The sequence below is a fragment of the Salmo salar genome, chromosome ssa01 (genome assembly GCF_905237065.1).
Source record: "Salmo salar chromosome ssa01, Ssal_v3.1, whole genome shotgun sequence".
Classification (NCBI taxonomy): Eukaryota; Metazoa; Chordata; class Actinopteri; order Salmoniformes; family Salmonidae; genus Salmo; species Salmo salar.
In genome coordinates this window covers 119990068-120007674 of record NC_059442.1, presented here as the reverse complement: position 1 = coordinate 120007674, position 17607 = coordinate 119990068, and the positions used below count along the sequence as shown (strand labels likewise).

General features: G+C 44.2%; 1 protein-coding gene across 10 annotated transcripts in view; it reads left to right on the top strand.

The window, feature by feature from the left end:
• Positions 1 to 17607, top strand: part of LOC106560362 (mitogen-activated protein kinase 10) — a 126300-nt gene that overhangs the window by 87200 nt on the left and 21493 nt on the right. For all 10 annotated transcript variants that reach the window (XR_006756965.1, XR_006756964.1, XR_006756962.1 and 7 more), the window contains exon 10: positions 10977 to 11101. Coding sequence is in view for 6 of the 10 variants with exons in the window: in XM_045687903.1 (XP_045543859.1) it covers positions 10977 to 11101 (125 nt within the window). In the remaining 4 variants the exon portion in view is untranslated. The remainder of the gene's footprint in view (positions 1 to 10976; positions 11102 to 17607) is intronic.

Sequence of the window (17607 nt, the reverse complement as noted above, 5' to 3'; positions counted from 1 at the left end):
TGCATATACTTATTATATATGGATAGAAAACACCCTAAAGTTTCTAAAACTGTTTGAATGGTGTCTGTGAGTATAACAGAACTCATTTGGCAGGCAAAACCCTGAGACATTTTCTGACAGGAAGTGGATACCTGATGTGTTGTATTACCTTTAAACCTATGCCATTGAAAAACACAGGGGCTGAGGAATATTTTGGCACTTCCTATTGCTTCCACTAGATGTCACCAGCCTTTACAAAGTGTTTTGAGTCTTCTGGAGGGAGATCTGACCGAACAAGAGCCATGGAACGATGATGGCCCATTAGACACCTGACGTGCGAGTTCATGTTGGGTACCCTCGTTCCAATACGTTATAAAAGAGAATGCATTCGTCCACCTTGAATATTATTCATGTTCTGGTTAAAAAAGGCCCTAATGATTTATGCTATACAACGTTTGACATGTTTGATCGAACGTAAATATATTTTTTCCCCTCGTTCATGAAATGAAGTCCGGCGGGCTTAGATCATGTGCTAACAAGACGGAGATTTTTGGACATAAATGATGAGCTTTTTTGAACAAAACTACATTCGTTATGGACCTGTGATACCTGGAAGTGACATCTGATGAAGAGAATCAAAGGTAATGGATTATTTACATAGTATTTTCGATTTTAGATCTCCCCAACATGGCGGCTAGTCTGTATCGCAACGCGTATTTTTCTGGGCCCATAGAGGTTAAAAATATTTTCCTAAACCCCAACTTCTAAATACTCTCCTGCAACCTGCCTCACCCAATGTGGCGTGGATCTGTTTTTTTCCCCAAAGTATTTCTATTTACTTCGGATCTGGAATCCCTCAACTGAAGCTAGCCAGCTAACTACCTACCAGCTATCAGTCAGCAAACCATTGCTAGCGGTCATCAGCTCACCTTTAGCTCGGAAAGCTCTCGCCAGTTCGAACAACGTGACTCAAACCGGAGTATAACGGACCGATTTGTAAGGGCTGTCATCATGGAGAGAAGAAGACCAAGGTGCAGCGGCGTTAGTGTTCATGATTTAATTCAAAAAAGAATACTGGAACACTACAAAACAAGAAAAAACTGACAGCTCAACAGCACTGACAGCTGAAACACAACTGAACAGAAACAATTACATTTACATTTACATTTAAGTCATTTAGCAGACGCTCTTATCCAGAGCGACTTACAAATTGGTGCATTCACCTTATAATATCCAGTGGAACAACCACTTTACAATAGTGCATCTTCATCTTTTAAGGGGGGGGGGTTAGAAGGATTACTTTATCCTATCCCAGGTATTCCTTGAAGAGGTGGGGTTTCAGGTGTCTCCGGAAGGTGGTGATTGACTCCGCTGTCCTGGCGTCGTGAGGGAGCTTGTTCCACCATTGGGGTGCCAGAGCAGCGAACAGTTTTGACTGGGCTGAGCGGGAACTGTGCTTCCTCAGAGGTAGGGAGGCGAGCAGGCCAGAGGTGGATGAACGGAGTGCCCTTGTTTGGGTGTAGGGCCTGATCAGAGCCTGAAGGTACGGAGGTGCCGTTCCCCTCACAGCTCCGTAGGCAAGCACCATGGTCTTGTAGCGGATGCGAGCTTCGACTGGAAGCCAGTGGAGAGAGCGGAGGAGCGGGGTGACGTGAGAGAACTTGGGAAGGTTGAACACCAGACGGGCTGCGGCGTTCTGGATGAGTTGTAGGGGTTTAATGGCACAGGCAGGGAGCCCAGCCAACAGCGAGTTGCAATAATCCAGACGGGAGATGACAAGTGCCTGGATTAGGACCTGCGCCGCTTCCTGTGTGAGGCAGGGTCGTACTCTGCGAATGTTGTAGAGCATGAACCTACAGGATCGGGTCACCGCCTTGATGTTGGTGGAGAACGACAGGGTGTTGTCCAGGGTCACGCCAAGGCTCTTAGCACTCTGGGAGGAGGACACAAGGGAGTTGTCAACGGTGATGGCGAGATCATGGAACGGGCAGTCCTTCCCCGGGAGGAAGAGCAGCTCCGTCTTGCCGAGGTTCAGCTTGAGGTGGTGATCCGTCATCCACACTGATATGTCTGCCAGACATGCAGAGATGCGATTCGCCACCTGGTTGTCAGAAGGGGGAAAGGAGAAGATTAATTGTGTGTCATCTGCATAGCAATGATATGAGAGACCATGTGAGGATATGACAGAGCCAAGTGACTTGGTGTATAAGGAAACACAAAAAATCCCCAATACCCCAACAAAACCAATAAACAATACCCCCTAAACAATAAGGGAGGGAAGGGAGGGTGGCTGCCGTCAACGACGGCACTGTGCTACACCCTCCCTCCCCAACCCACCTATCCTGGAGGTGGCTCGGGTGCGGGACGTGGACCTCGCTCCACCTTCGGCGGCGCCGGGCAGACGGGCCACTCGGGCTGACCCTGCCAGACGAACCACTCTGGCTGGGCCAGAGGACAGGCGGGCCACTCGGGCTGGGCCGGAGGACAGGCGGGCCACTCGGGCTGGGCCGGAGGACAGGCGGGCCACTCGGGCTGATCCAAACAGGCGGGGCACCCTGGCAGATCCGGACAGGCAGGCAACTCGGGCAGATCCGGACAGGCGGGGCACCCTGGCAGATCCGGACAGGTGGGCCACTCTGGCTGATCCAAACAGGCGGGGCACCCTGGCAGATCCGGACAGGCGGGGCACCCTGGCAGATCCGGACAGGCGGGCCACTCTGGCAGATCCGGGCAGTCGGGCCACTCTGGCAGCTCCGGGCAGTCGGGCCACTCTGGCAGCTCCGGGCAGTCGGGACACTCTGGCAGCTCCGGGCAGTCGGGCCACTCTGGCTGATCCGGGCAGTCGGGCCACTCTGGCTGATCCGGGCAGTCGGGCCACTCTGGCTGATCCGGGCAGTCGGTCCACTCTGGCTGATCCGGGCAGTCGGGCCACTCTGGAAGCTCCGGGCAGTCGGGCCACTCTCTAATATCAATATGCCTCTCTCTAATATCAATATGCCTCGTCCATTACTGTCCTGGTTAGTGATTACTGTCATATTTCACTGAAGCCCTCCTCAATATGCCTTAACCAACCATGTTGTTCCACCTCCTACATATGCGATGACATCACCTGGTTTAATCGTCTCTAGAGACTATATCTCTCTCATCACTACTCAATGCCTAGGTTTACCTTCAATGTAATCACATCCTACCTTACCTTTGTCTGTACACTACGCCTTGAATCTATGCTATCGTGCCCAGAAACCTGCTCCTTTTACTCTCTGTTCCGAACGTGCTAGACGGCCAGTTCGTATAGCCTTTAGCCGTACCCTTATCCTACTTCTCCTCTGTTCCTCTGGTGATGTGGAGGTTAATCCAGGTCCTGCAGTGCCTAGCTCCACTCCCACTCCCCAGGTGCTCTCATTTGTTGACTTCTGTAACCGTAAAAGCCTTGGTTTCATGCATGTTAACATTAGAAGCCTACTCCCTAAGTTTGTTTTACTCACTGCTTTAGAACACTCTGCCAACCTGGATGTCTTAGTCGTGTCTTAGTTGCAATCTACTGCAAAGATAGCCTGCAGAGTTCTGTATTACTATCCAAGTCTGTACCCAAACAATTCGAGCTTCTACTTCTAAAAATTCACCTTTCCAGAAACAAGTCTCTCACTGTTGCCGCTTTCTATAGACCTCCCTCTGCCCCCAGCTGTGCCCTCGACACCATATGTGAATTTATTGCCCCCTGTCTGTTTTCTGAGTTCATGCTACTAGGTGACCTAAACTGGGACATGCTTAACACCCCGGCCATCCTACACTCTAAGCTTGATGCCCTCAATCTCACACAAATTGTCAGTGAACCTACCAGGTACAACCCCAAATTCGTGAACACGGGCACCCTGATAGCTGTCATCCTAACTAACTCGCCCTCCAAATACACCTCTGTTATTTTCAATCCAAATCTCAGCGATCACTGCCTCATTGCCTACATCCGTAATGGGTCTGCGACCAAATGACCACCCCTCATCACTGTCATACACTCCCTAAAACACTTCTGCGAGCAGGCCTTTCTAATCGACCTGGCCGGGGTATCCTGGAATGACATTGACCTCATCCCGTCAGTAGATGATGCCTGGCTATTCTTTAAAAGTGCCTTCCTCACCATCTTAAATAAGAATGCCCCACTCAACAAATGTTGAACTAGGAATAGATATAGTCCTTGGTTCACCTCAGACCTGTCTGCCCTTGACTAGCACAAAAACATCCTGTGGCGTTCTGCATTAGCATCGAATAGCCCCCGTGATATGCAACTTTTCAGGGAAGTTTGGAACAAATATACACAGGCAGTTAGAAAAGCTAAGGCTAGCTTTTTCAAACAGAAATTTGCATCCTGTAGTACTAACTTAAAAAAGTTCTGGGACACTGTAAAGTCCATGGAGAATAAGAGCACCTCCTCCCAGCTGCCCACAGCTCTGAGGCTAGGAAACACTGTTACCACCGATAAATCCACTATAATTGAGAATTTCAATAAGCATTTCTCTACGGCTGGCCATGCTTTCCACCTGGCTACCACTACCCCGGTCAACTGCCCGGCACCCTCCACAGCAACCCGCCAAAGCCCCCACCATTTCTCCTTCACCCAAATCCAGATAGCTGATGTTCTGAAAGAGCTAGAAAATCTGGACCCATACAAATCAGCCGGGCTAGACAATCTGGACCCTCTCTTTCTAAAATTATCTGCCGAAATTGTTGCAACCCCTATTACTAGCCTGTTCAACCTCTCTTTCGTATCGTCTGAGATTCCCAAAGATTGGAAAGCTGCCGCGGTCATACCCCTCTTCAAAGGGGGTGACATTCTAGACCCAAACTGCTACAGACCTATATCTATCCTACCCTGTCTTTCTAAGGTCTTCGAAAGCCAAGTTAACAAACAGATTACCGACCATTTCGAATCCCACTGTATCTTCTCCGCTATGCAATCTGGTTTCAGAGCTGGTCATGGGTGCACCTCAGCCACGCTCAAGGTCCTAAACGACATCATAACTGCCATCGATAAGAGACATTACTGTGCAGCCGTATTCATCGACCTGGCCAAGGCTTTCGACTCTGTCAATCACCACATTCTTATTGGCAGACTCGATAGCCTTGGTTTCTCAAATGATTGCCTCGCATGGTTTACCAACTACTTCTCTGATAGAGTTCAGTGTGTCAAATCGGAGGGCCTGTTGTCCGGACCTCTGGCAGTCTCTATGGGTGTGCCACAGGGTTCAATTCTCGGGCCAACTCTCTTCTCTTTATACATCAATGATGTTGTTCTTGCTGCTGGTGATTCTCTGATCCACCTCTACTCAGACGACACCATTCTGTATACTTCTGGACCCTCTTTGGACACTGTGTTAACTAACCTCCAGACGAGCTTCAATGCCATACAACTCTCCTTCCGTGGTCTCCAACTGCTCTTAAACGCAAGTAAAACTAAATGCATGCTATTCAATCGATCACTGCCTACACCTGCTTGCCCGTCCAGCATCACTACTCTGGATGGCTCTGACTTAGAATACGTGGACAACTACAAATACCTGGGTGTCTGGTTAGACTGTAAACTCTCCTTCCAGACCCACATTAAGCATCTCCAATCCAAAATTAAATCTAGAATCGGCTTCCTATATCGCAACAAAGCATCCTTCACTCATGCTGCCAAACATACCCTTGTAAAACTGACCATCCTACCGATCCTCGACTTCGGTGATGTCATCTAGAAAATAGCCTCCAACACTCTACTCAATAAACTGGATGCAGTCTATCACAGTGCCATCCGTTTTGTCACCAAAGCCACATACACTACCCACCATAGCGACCTATACGCTCTTGTTGGTTGGCCCTCGCTTCATACTCGTCACCAAACCCACTGGCTCCAGGTTATCTACAAGTCTCTGCTAGGTAAAGTCCTGCCTTATCTCAGCTCACTGGTCACCATAGCAGCACCCACTCGTAGCACGCACTCCAGCAGGTATATCTCACTGGTCACCCCCAAAGCCAATTCCTCCTTTGGTCGTCTTTCCTTCCAGTTCTCTGCTGCCAATGACTGGAACGAACTGCAAAAATCTCTGAAGCTGGAGACTCATATCTCCCTCACTAGCTTTAAGCACCAGCAGTCAGAGCAGCTCACAGATCACTGCACCTGTACATAGCCCATCTGTAAACAGCCCATCTATCTACCTACCTCATCCCCATACTGTATTTATTTATTTATCTTGCTCTTTTGCACCCCAGAATCTGTACTTGCACATTCATCTTCTGCACATCTACCATTCCAGTGTTTATTTGATATATTGTAATTACTTCACCACCATGGCCTATTTATTGCCTTAACTTACCTCATTTGCACTCACTGTATATAGACTTTTTGTTTTCTTTTGTTCTACTGTATTATTGATTCTATGTGTTGTTTATTCCATGTGTAACTCTGTGTTGTTGTATGTGTCGAATTGCTATGCTTTATCTTGGCCAGGTCGCAGTTGCAAATGAGAACTTGTTCTCAACTAGCCTACCTGGTTAACCTGTCTGGGCCAGTGGGACGCTTGCGTCCCACCCTAATCAACAGCCAGTGGAATCGCGTCGCGCTAAATGCAAAACCTCATAAATGCTATAACTTCAATTTCTCAAACATATGACTATTTTACACCGTTTTATAGATACACCTCTCCTGAATCGAACCACGTTGTCCGATTTCAAAAAGGCTTTACAGCAAAAGCAAAACATTAGATTATGTCAGCAGAGTACCCAGCCAGAAATAATCACACAGCCATTTTCAAAGCAACTAGCATGCATCACAAATACCCAAAACACAGCTAAATGCAGCACTAACCTTTGACAACCTTCATCAGATGACACTCCAAGGACATCATGTTACACAACACATGCATTTTTTGTTCGATAAAGTTCATATTTATATATAAAAACAGCATTTTACATCGGCGCATGACGTTCAGAAAATCTTTTCCCTCAAATGCTTCCGGTGAATTAACGCTACAATTTACAAAATTACTATTCGAAAACATTGTTAAAATGTAATATTGTCATTCAAAGACTTATAGATTAACATGTCTTGAATGCCATCTCTTTGCCAGATTTAAAAAGAACTTTACTGGGAAATCACAATAAACGACGTGGTATGCCCAGAAAAAAAGTCTAGGCTATAAATGTTGGAGCCATCTTGGAACGATCAACCATCAAAAATACTATTGTAAATAATCCCTTACCTTTGATTATCTTTATCAGAAGGCACTTCTAGGGATCCCAGGTCCATAAACAAATGTAGTTTTGTTCAAAAAAGTTAATAATTTATGTCCCAATAGTGTTAGCGCGCTCCGAAGGCTAGTGAAAATGTACCGTGTGCGTCTGACTTGTCGTCAGGAATGAGCAAAAAATATATATTTAAGTTCGTTCAAACATGTCAAACGTTGTATAACATAAATCTTTAGGGGCTTTTTCAACCAGGGCTTCAATAATATTCCATTGGGACGGTTGCATTGTCTTTCAAAACGTTTCGAAAAGGGAGAGTACCCATGGGCGCCGACGTCACAATGGTAATGGCCCATCCCCTGTGACCAAGATAAACAGCCTCTCTTTCAGTCAATTTTAATAGTAGGAGACTCAAACCACTTTGTAAAGACTGGGGACATCTAGTGCAAGCCATAGGAAGTGCTAAATGATTCACAAGCCCCTGTGTGTTTCAATGGCAAATGTTTGAAGTGATATCCACACATCAGATTTCAGTTTCCTGTCAGGATTTGTCTCAGGGTTTTGACTGCCATATGAGTTCTGTTATACTCACAGACACTATTCAAACAGTTTTAGAAACGTTAGGGTGTTTTCTATCCAAATCAAACAATTATATGCATATTCTAGTTACTGGGCAGGAGTAGTAACCAGATTAAATCGGGTACGTTTTTTTATCCGGCCGTGCAAATACTGCCCCCTATCCCCAACAGGTTTTAAATACTGTAAAGGTGAAATGAATAAAAAAAATACCATAACCATCAAAATGTCAAATGGAGGCGCAAGCAGAGGGCTTCAGCGTAGGCCTATGACTCCTTTCCATTCGGAAACTCCCGGTTGCTGGATCAAAAGTGCCCTTCATCACGAAGTCTGCCTCCGCGAAGTGCTGTCTGCAGATCCTTCTAGCTCGAGCTGGCACGTCCTTCCTCTTCAGGACATGGAGCCAGTTCTTCAAAAGTTGTGGGTCCTTGGGCAGGATGGTAGTTTACCAAGGAATTTTTTTGTTGCCAATTCATATAGAATTACTACTTGTTGTTGTCATCTTCGTTGTCCACACCTAACCTTACTCTCTTCGGTTCACTCTCCGCGCGAAAACTCAATACCACAGACAATTTGCTAATTCCTGCCAGTGACGCACTGGCGTCAGTCGTTACTATGACAATTAAAAAAGGGTGCTGACCATAGCACAAATAAACCTTGTTGACAATCAAAAAAGCTGAATATAGAGATGTTTTTTATGTTAAATGCACATGTTTAGTATTTCTGGATTGAATACATCTCTTTGCTTAGCCTCTCTGGGCTAGGTGGGACACTTGCGTCCCACCTACTCAACAGCCAGTGTAATCCCGTGGCGCGATATTGAAATACCTTAGAAATGCTATTACTTCAATTTCTCAAACATATGACTATTTTACACCATTTTAAAGACAAGACTCTCGTTAATCTAACCACACTGTCCGATTTCAAAAAGGCTTTACAACAAAAGCAAAACATTAGATTATGTCAGCAGAGTACCCAGCCAGAAATAATCAGACACCCATTTTTCAAGCTAGCATATAATGTCACATAAACCCAAACCACAGCTAAATGCAGCACTAACCTTTGATGATCTTCATCAGATGACACCCCTAGGACATGATGTTATACAATACATGCATGTTTTGTTCAATCAAGTTCATATTTATATCAAAAACCAGCTTTTTACATTAGCATGTGACTAGCATGTGACTAGCATTCCCACCGAACACTACCGGTGAATTTACTAAATTACTCACGATAAACAGCGCAGGTCCTAATCCAGGCACTTGTCATCTCCCGTCTGGATTACTGCAACTCGCTGTTGGCTGGGCTCCCTGCCTGTGCCATTAAACCCCTACAACTCATCCAGAACGCCGCAGCCCGTCTGGTGTTCAACCTTCCCAAGTTCTCTCACGTCACCCCGCTCCTCCGCTCTCTCCACTGGCTTCCAGTTGAAGCTCGCATCCGCTACAAGACCATGGTGATTGCCTACGGAGCTGTGAAGGGAACGGCACCTCCATACCTCCATACCTTCAGGCTCTGATCAGGCCCTACACCCAAACAAGGGCACTGCGTTCATCCACCTCTGGCCTGCTGGCCCCCCTACCTCTGAGGAAGCAGAGTTCCCGCTCAGCCCAGTCAAAACTGTTCGCTGCTCTGGCACCCCAATGGTGGAACAAGCTCCCTCACGACGCCAGGACAGCGGAGTCAATCACCACCTTCCGGAGACACCTGAAACCCCACCTCTTTAAGGAATACCTAGGATAGGATAAAGTAATCCTTCTAACCCCCCCCCCCCTTAAAAGATTTAGATGCACTATTGTAAAGTGGTTGTTCCACTGGATATCATAAGGTGAATGCACCAATTTGTAAGTCGCTCTGGATAAGAGCGTCTGCTAAATTACTTAAATGTAATGTAAATGTAATAAACGTTCACAAAAAACATAACAATTATTTTAAGAATTATAGATACAGAACTCCTCTATGCACTCGCTATGTCCGATTTTAAAATAGCTTTTCGGTGAAAGCACATTTTGTAATATTCTCAGTAGATAGCCCGGCATCACAGGGCTAGCTATTTAGACACCCAGCAAGTTTAGCACTCACCAAAGTCAGATTTACTATAAGAAAAATGTTATTACCTTTGCTGTTCTTCATCAGAATGCACTCCCAGCACTTCTACTTCAATAACAAATGTTGGTTTGGTCCCAAATAATCCATTGTTATATCCAAATAGCGGCGTTTTGTTTGTGCGTTCTAGACACTATCCTAAAGGCTAAATAAGGGTGACGAGCATGGCGCAATTCGTGACAAAACATTTCTAAATATTCCATTACCGTACTTCGAAGCATGTCAACCGCTGTTTAAAATCAATTTTTATGCCATTTTTCTCGTAAAAAAGCGATAATATTCCGACTGGGAGTGGTGGTTTTCGTTCAAAGAGAGGGAAAATAAAAACATCTCGTGCCCTCGTGCACGAGCCCCAGTCTAATGGTCCTCTGACAGGCCACTATCCAAACGCGCTAATGTGTTTCAGCCTGGGGCTGCCTCGATATCATTCAGCTTTTTCCCGGGTTCTGAGAGACTATGGGAGCCGTAGGAAGTGTCACGTTACAGCAAAGATCCTCAGTCTTCAATAAAAAGAGCCAAGATGAACAAGAACTTGTCAGACAGGCCACTTCCTGTTCAGAATCTTCTCAGGTTTTTGCCTGCCATATGAGTTCTGTTATACTCACAGACACCATTCAAACAGTTTTAGAAACTTTAGGGTGTTTTCTATCCAAAGCCAATAATTATATGCATATTCTAGTTACTGGGCAGGAGTAGTAACCAGATTAAATCGGGTACGTTTTTTATCCGGCCATGTAAATACTGCCCCCTATCCCCAACAGGTTAGATTTACTTCCTAAAGTGTTTCCATTCCCCTTTAAGCCTTGACTGTGGTGGCTATGGAAATAGAGGGAGAATCTTAAAGGCACTGTAAACTATTGTCTCACACCATGGCTGTGTCTGAAATGGCATCCGATTCCCTATATTGCATACTACTTTTGATCAGAGCCCTATTCGAATGTGGTGCACTACATAGGGTATAAGGTGCCATTTCAGATGCAATCTGTTGGATACAGTGTGTTATTTCTGATTGATTTTCTTCCTCTCTCATGTCCTTTGCCTTGACTCTGACCCTGGTATGGAACCTGAATCTGCTTCTATTTCTGTCTTCACAGCTAGCCAGGCCAGAGATCTGTTGTCTAAGATGTTGATTATTGATCCAGCCAAGCGGATACAAGTGGACGAAGCCTTACAGCATCCCTACATCAACGTTTGGTACGACCCAGCCGAGGTGGAGGCGGTGAGTAGGAAAAGCAATGAAGGAATTAGAATGACATCATTCTATGTGGATGAGTCTGTACCCAGCTAGCACATACAGTACTAGTCAAAAGTTTAGACACACCTACTCATTCCAGGGTCTTTCATTATTTTTACTATTTTCTACAAAACTATGAAATAACATACATCATGTAGTAACCAAAAAAGTGTTAAACAAATCAAAATATATTTTATATTTGAGATTCTTCAAAGTAGCCACCCTTTGCCTTGATCATAGCTTTGCACCCTCTTGGCATTCTCTCAACCAGTTTCATAAGGAATGCTTTTCCAGCAGTTTTGAAGGAGTTCCCACATATGCTGAGCACTTGTTGGCTGCTTTTCCTTCACTCTGCGGTCCAACTCATCCCAAACCATCTCACTTGGGTTGAGGTCGGGTGATCGTGGAGGCCAGGTCATCTGATGCAGCACTCCATCACTCTTCTTGGTCAAATAGCCCTTACACAGTGTGTTTTGGGTCATTGGGCTGTTGAAAAACCAGATGGGATGGCATATCACTGACGAATGCTGTGGTAGCCATGCTAGTTAAGTGTGCTTTGAATTCTAAATAAATCACAGACGGTGTCACCAGGAAATCACCCCCACACCATCACACCTCCTTGTCCATGCTTCACAGTGGTAACTACACATGCAGAAATCATCTGTTCACATCTGAGGTGCAGTTAACTCTAATGAACTTATCCTCTGCAGCAGAGGTAACTCTGGGTCTTCCTTTCCTGTGGTGGTCCTCATGAGAGCCAGTTTCATCATAGCGCTTGATGGTTTTTGCGACTGCACTTGAAGAAACTTTCAAGGTTCTTGAAATGTTCCTGATTGACTGACCTTCATGTCTTAAAGTAATGATGGGCTGTCATTTCTCTTTGTTTATTTGAGCTGTGCTTGCCATAATATGGACTTGATCTTTTACCAAATAGGGCTATCTTCTGTATACCCCCCTCCCTTGTCACAACACAACTGATTGGCTCAAACGCATTAAGAAGGAAAGAAATTCCACAAATTAACTTTTAACTAGGCACACCTGTTAATTGAAATGCATTCCAGGTGACTACCTCATGAAGCTGCTTGAGAGAATGCCAAGAGTGTGAATCTGAAATATTAAATGTATTTTGATTTGTTTAACACTTTTTTGGTTACTACATGATTCCATATGTGTGAGTAGGTGTGTCCAAACTTTTGACTGGTACTGTAATGTTCTGAGAACCATATGTTTCTTAGAGCTTTGTGAAAGCATGGTTGTATTTTGCATACAACCTTCCCACAACTTTCTGGGAATGGTACAGGATAGTTGTTTGGCTTTGGAAAATTCTCAGCACATTTAAGGAACTTATTATTTAAAGACATTCCGTTCTTAGCATCAGCAAAACTTATTGAAATATTCAATAAATGTTTTACGGAAGTTATTCAATTAATAAAACTTCAAAGGAAAACAATCAATCAACCAGAGTAAATCGTTCTCAGATCATCCCTGCAACCTAAAAATGTAATTAAATTGTTTTTCCCCCTCATCAATCTACACACAATACCCCATAATGACAAAGCAAAAACATGTTTTGAGATTCTTTTGCAAATGTATTAAAAATAAAAATTGATATATCACATTTACATAAATATTCAGACCCTTTACTCAGTACTTTGTTGAAACACCTTTGGCAGCGATTACAGCCTCGAGTCTTCTTGGGTATGACGCTACAACCTTGGCACACCTGTATTTGGGAAGTTTCTTCCATTCTTCTCTGCAGATCCTCTCAAGCTCTGTCAGGTTGGATGGGGAGTGTCGCTGCACAGCTATTTTCTGGTCTCTCCAGAGATGTTCGATCGGGTTCAAGTCCGGGCTCTGCCTAGGCCATTCACGGACATTCAGAGACTTGTCCCGAAGCCACTCCTGTGTTTTCTTGGCTGTGTGCTTAGGGTTGTTGTCCTGTTGGAAGGTGAACTTTCGCCCCAGTCTGAGGTACTGAGCAGTCTGGATCAGATGTTCATCAAGGATCTCTCTGCACTTTGTTCCGTTCATCTTTCCCTCGATCCTGACTAGTCTCCCAGTCCCTGTCACTGCAAACCATCCCCACAGCATGATGCTGCCACCACCATCCTTCACTGTAGGGATGGTGCTAGGTTTCCTTTAGAAGTGATGCTTGGGTTTCATCAGACCAGAGAATCTTGTTTCTCATGGTCTGAGAGTCCTTTAGGTGCCTTTTGGCAAACCTCAGCCGGGCTGTCATGTGCCTTTTACTGAGGAGTGGCTTCCGTTTAGCCACTCTACCATAAAGGCTTGATTGATGGAGTGCTGCAGAGATGGTTATCCTACTTAACTTTCTGAACATTCGAGATGTGTAGTCCACTTGTGTAGCTAGCAGGACTGACTTTGTGTTAGCTAGCCAAAGTTTAATCACTTCTGTGTTATGAAAGGTACCAGACACGGACACGAATGATCCATTGGTAGTTTGTTGTAACCAAGTATTGGGGCTAACCGTGTGTTATTGGATGCTAGCATGCTAGTTAGCAACAGCGTCATAGGACACGGTGCACTGGAAGAAGCTGGAAGAATACTCTACCAAGTTATCTAGCTGAATAAACTAAGTTTGAGCCTATTCCTGGTAACATTGAACCACTGTAGTTTACATCAATTATAATTTCTAAAGTGGAAGTTGGAAAGTTATATTTGAGTGTCATTGAGTGTCATTGAGTGTTCATTCCAATCTCCTTTGCATTAGCGTAGCCTCTCCTGTAGCCTGTCAACCATGTGTCTGCCTATCCCTGTTCTCTCCTCTCTGCACAGGCCACACAAACTTTTCACACCGCATGGCCGCTGCCACTCTAACCTGGTGGTCCCAGCGCGCACGACCCACGTGGAGTTCCAGGTCTCCGGCAGCCTCTGGATCTGCCGGTCTGCGGCCAACAAGGCAGAGTTCATCTCAGCCTATGCTACCCTCCAGTCCCTCGACTTCTTGGCGCTGACGGAAACATGGATTACCACAGAAAACACTGCTACTCCTACTGCTCTCTCTTCGTCTGACCACGTGTTCTCGCATACCCCGAGAGCATCTGGTCAGCGGGGTGGTGGCACTAAAATCCTCATCTCTCCCAAGTGGACATTCTCTCTTTCTCCCCTGACCCATCTGTCTATCTCCTCATTTGAATTCCATGCTGTCACAGTCACTAGCCTCTTGAGGATACCCTAGGATAGGGGGCGCCACAGCGCATTTTGAAAAAAAATTGTTCCCATTTTCAACGGCCTACTAATCAAACTCAGAAGCTAGGGCATGCATATACTTATTATATATGGATAGAAAACACCCTAAAGTTTCTAAAACTGTTTGAATGGTGTCTGTGAGTATAACAGAACTCAAATGGCAGTCAAAACCCCGAGACCGATTGAAACAGGAAGTGGAATTCAGAATTGTGGACTCGACTTCTCATCTTTCCCTATAAATCACACCGTTAACCATGGTTCAGTGAGCACTTCCTATTGCTTCCACTAGATGTCGCCAGTCTTTTCACAGTGGTTTGAGCCTTATACAGTCGAAACTCAGTGAATGAGACTCATTGGAAATTGGTCACAGGGGATGGGCCATCACCATTATGACGCCCGGCGGCCATGTCTACCCCCACCTTTGGAAACGGTTTGAAAGGCAATGAAATCATCCCCCTCGAATCTTATTGGCTCTCTTGGTGTTACAGGCCCTGAAGATTAATGTTTTACAACGTTTGACATGTTTGAACGAACCTACAGGCGGGAGAATCTCATTTTTTCCGGAACTTCAGCCCTGCGCTTGGAGAGAGCCCTAGGACGCGCTACCAACAGCAGGCTAATGGAACGTGAAGTATGGACTTTTTCGACCGAAAATACATCTGTTATGGACCTGGGATTCCTGGAAGTGCTTTCTGATGAAGACAACTAAAGGTAGGCGATTATTGACAATATTATACAAGATGAGATGTGACATGCGATTGTTCCAAGATGGCGCCGAGCTCTGTATATTAGCTCATTTTCTGAGTATCGCATCTCCTTTTATCGCAAAGTGTGATTACCCAGTAAAGTTAATTTAAAATCTGGTATGACAGGTGTTCTCAAGAGATATTCATCTATAAATGTTAGATTGACAATATAAATTTAAAAAATCGTTATAGTAATTTAGAGAATTGTAGCATTGTTTACCGGGACGCATTTGAGGGGAAATTATTTAGTCAACGTCAGACGCCGATGTAAAATGCTGTTTTTATATATAAATATGACCTTTATTGAACAAAAGAATGCATGCATTGTGTAACTATGATGTCTTAGATGTGTCATCTGATGAAGTTTGTAAAAGGTTAGTGCTGCATTTAGATGTTTTTTGGTTATTTGTGATGCAAGTGGTTGGTCGGAAAATGGCTATGTTGCTGCTTTTTACGATGGACTCATCTAACATAATCTAATGATTTGCTTTTCCTGTAAAACCTTTTTGAAATCGGACGACGTGGGTCGATTCAGAAGAGGTGTATCTATAAAAAATAAAAATTAAATTATTAATTAAAAAAAAAGAAAAATTATGATTTTTTTTTATGCTAATTGGCGATATGATTTTTCGCTGGATTTTGATCCCGCTGACGGGATGAGACGCTGATTAACATCCTTATCATTTATCACCCTCCAGGTTCCCTTGGAGAGTTCATCAATGAGCTTGACGCCTTGATAAGTTCCTTTCCTGAGGATGGCTCACCCCTCACAGTTCTGGGTGACTTTAACCTCTTACATCTAGACGTTCCGCTAGCGGAACACCTGCTCCAATATCCAATGATAGCCGTGGCGCAAATTACAAATTCCTCAAAAATACAAAAACTTCCATTTTTCAAACATATGACTATTTCACAGCATTTTAAAGACAAGACTCTCCTTTATCTAACCACACTGTCCGATTTCAAAAACATTAGATTATGTCAGCAGAGTGCATATATGCACGGCCGGATAAAAAACGTACCCAATTTAATCTGGTTACTACTCCTGCCCAGTAACTAGAATATGCATATAATTAGTAGATTTGGATAGTAAACACTCTAAAGTTTCTAAAACTGTTTGAATCGTGTCTGTGAGTATAACATAACTCATATGGCAGGCCAAAACCTGAGAAGATTCCATGCAGGAAGTGGAAATCTGATTTGTGGAACCACCTTCAACACTTTGCCTATGAAACACACCGTGAGTTAGGATTCATTTAGCACTTCCTAAGGCTTCCACTAGATGTCAACAGTGTTTACAAAGTGGTTTGAGTCTTCTCCGGTAAAAACTGACCGAACGAGAGGCCCTGGAAAGTTGGTCATATGGGGAGGGCCATTACTACTATGACGCGGGCGCCCATGGGTACCCTTTTGTTCCGAAACGTTTAGTAAGACAATGCAATCGTCCGCCTTGAATATTATTGAAGCTCTGATTGAAAAAGGCCCTAAAGATTTATGTTATACAACCTTTGACATGTTTGAACGAACGTAAATATATATTTTTTGCACATTTGTGATGACAAGTCCGGCGCGCCTCATACATTATGAGTAGCCTTCGGAATGCGCTAACAAGAAGGAGCTATTGGGACATAAATTATTAACTTTTTCAAACAAAACTACATTTGTTGTGGACCTGGGATTCCTGGAAGTGCCTTCTGATGAAGATAATCAAAGGTAAGGGAATATTTACAATAGTGTATTTGATTTTAGATGGTTCCAAGATGGCGCTAACCTGTATCGCCTAGCCTATATTTCTGAGCATAGCACCTCGTTTATTGCAAAGTGCGATTTCCCAGTAAAGTTATTTTTAAATCTGGCAATGCGGTTGCATTCACGAGATGTTAATCTATAATTCTTTGAATGACAATATTACATTTTAAAAATGTTTTTGAATAGTAATTTTGTAAATTGTAGCGCTGGTTCATCGGAAGCATTTGAGGGAAAATATTTTCTGAACGTCACGCACCGATGTAAACTGCTGTTTTTATATATAAATATGAACTTTATCGAACAAAAAATGCATGTATTGTGTAACATGATGTCCTAGGAGTGTCATCTGATGAAGATGTCAAAGGTTAGTGCTGCATTTAGCTGTGTTTTGGGTATTTGTGATGCATGCTAGTTGCTTTGAAAATGGCAGTGTGATTATTTTTGGCTGGGTACTCTCCTAACATAATCTAATGTTTTGCTTTTGCTGTAAAGCCTTTTTGAAATCGGACAACGTGGTTCGATTCAGGAGAGGTGTATCTATAAAATGGTGTAAAATAGTCATATGTTTGAGAAATTGAAGTTATAGCATTTATGAGGTATTTGTATTTCGCGCGACGCGATTCCACTGGCTGTTGACTAGGGTGCAAGCGTCCCAGGTTCCCAGACAGGTTAACCTCTATGGGCTAGGTGGGACGCTAGCGTGCCACCCGTGGTGCACTCCATCAACAGCAGGTGCATTTCAAGAGCGGCAAATTTGAATCCAAATAAATGTCAAAATTCAAATTT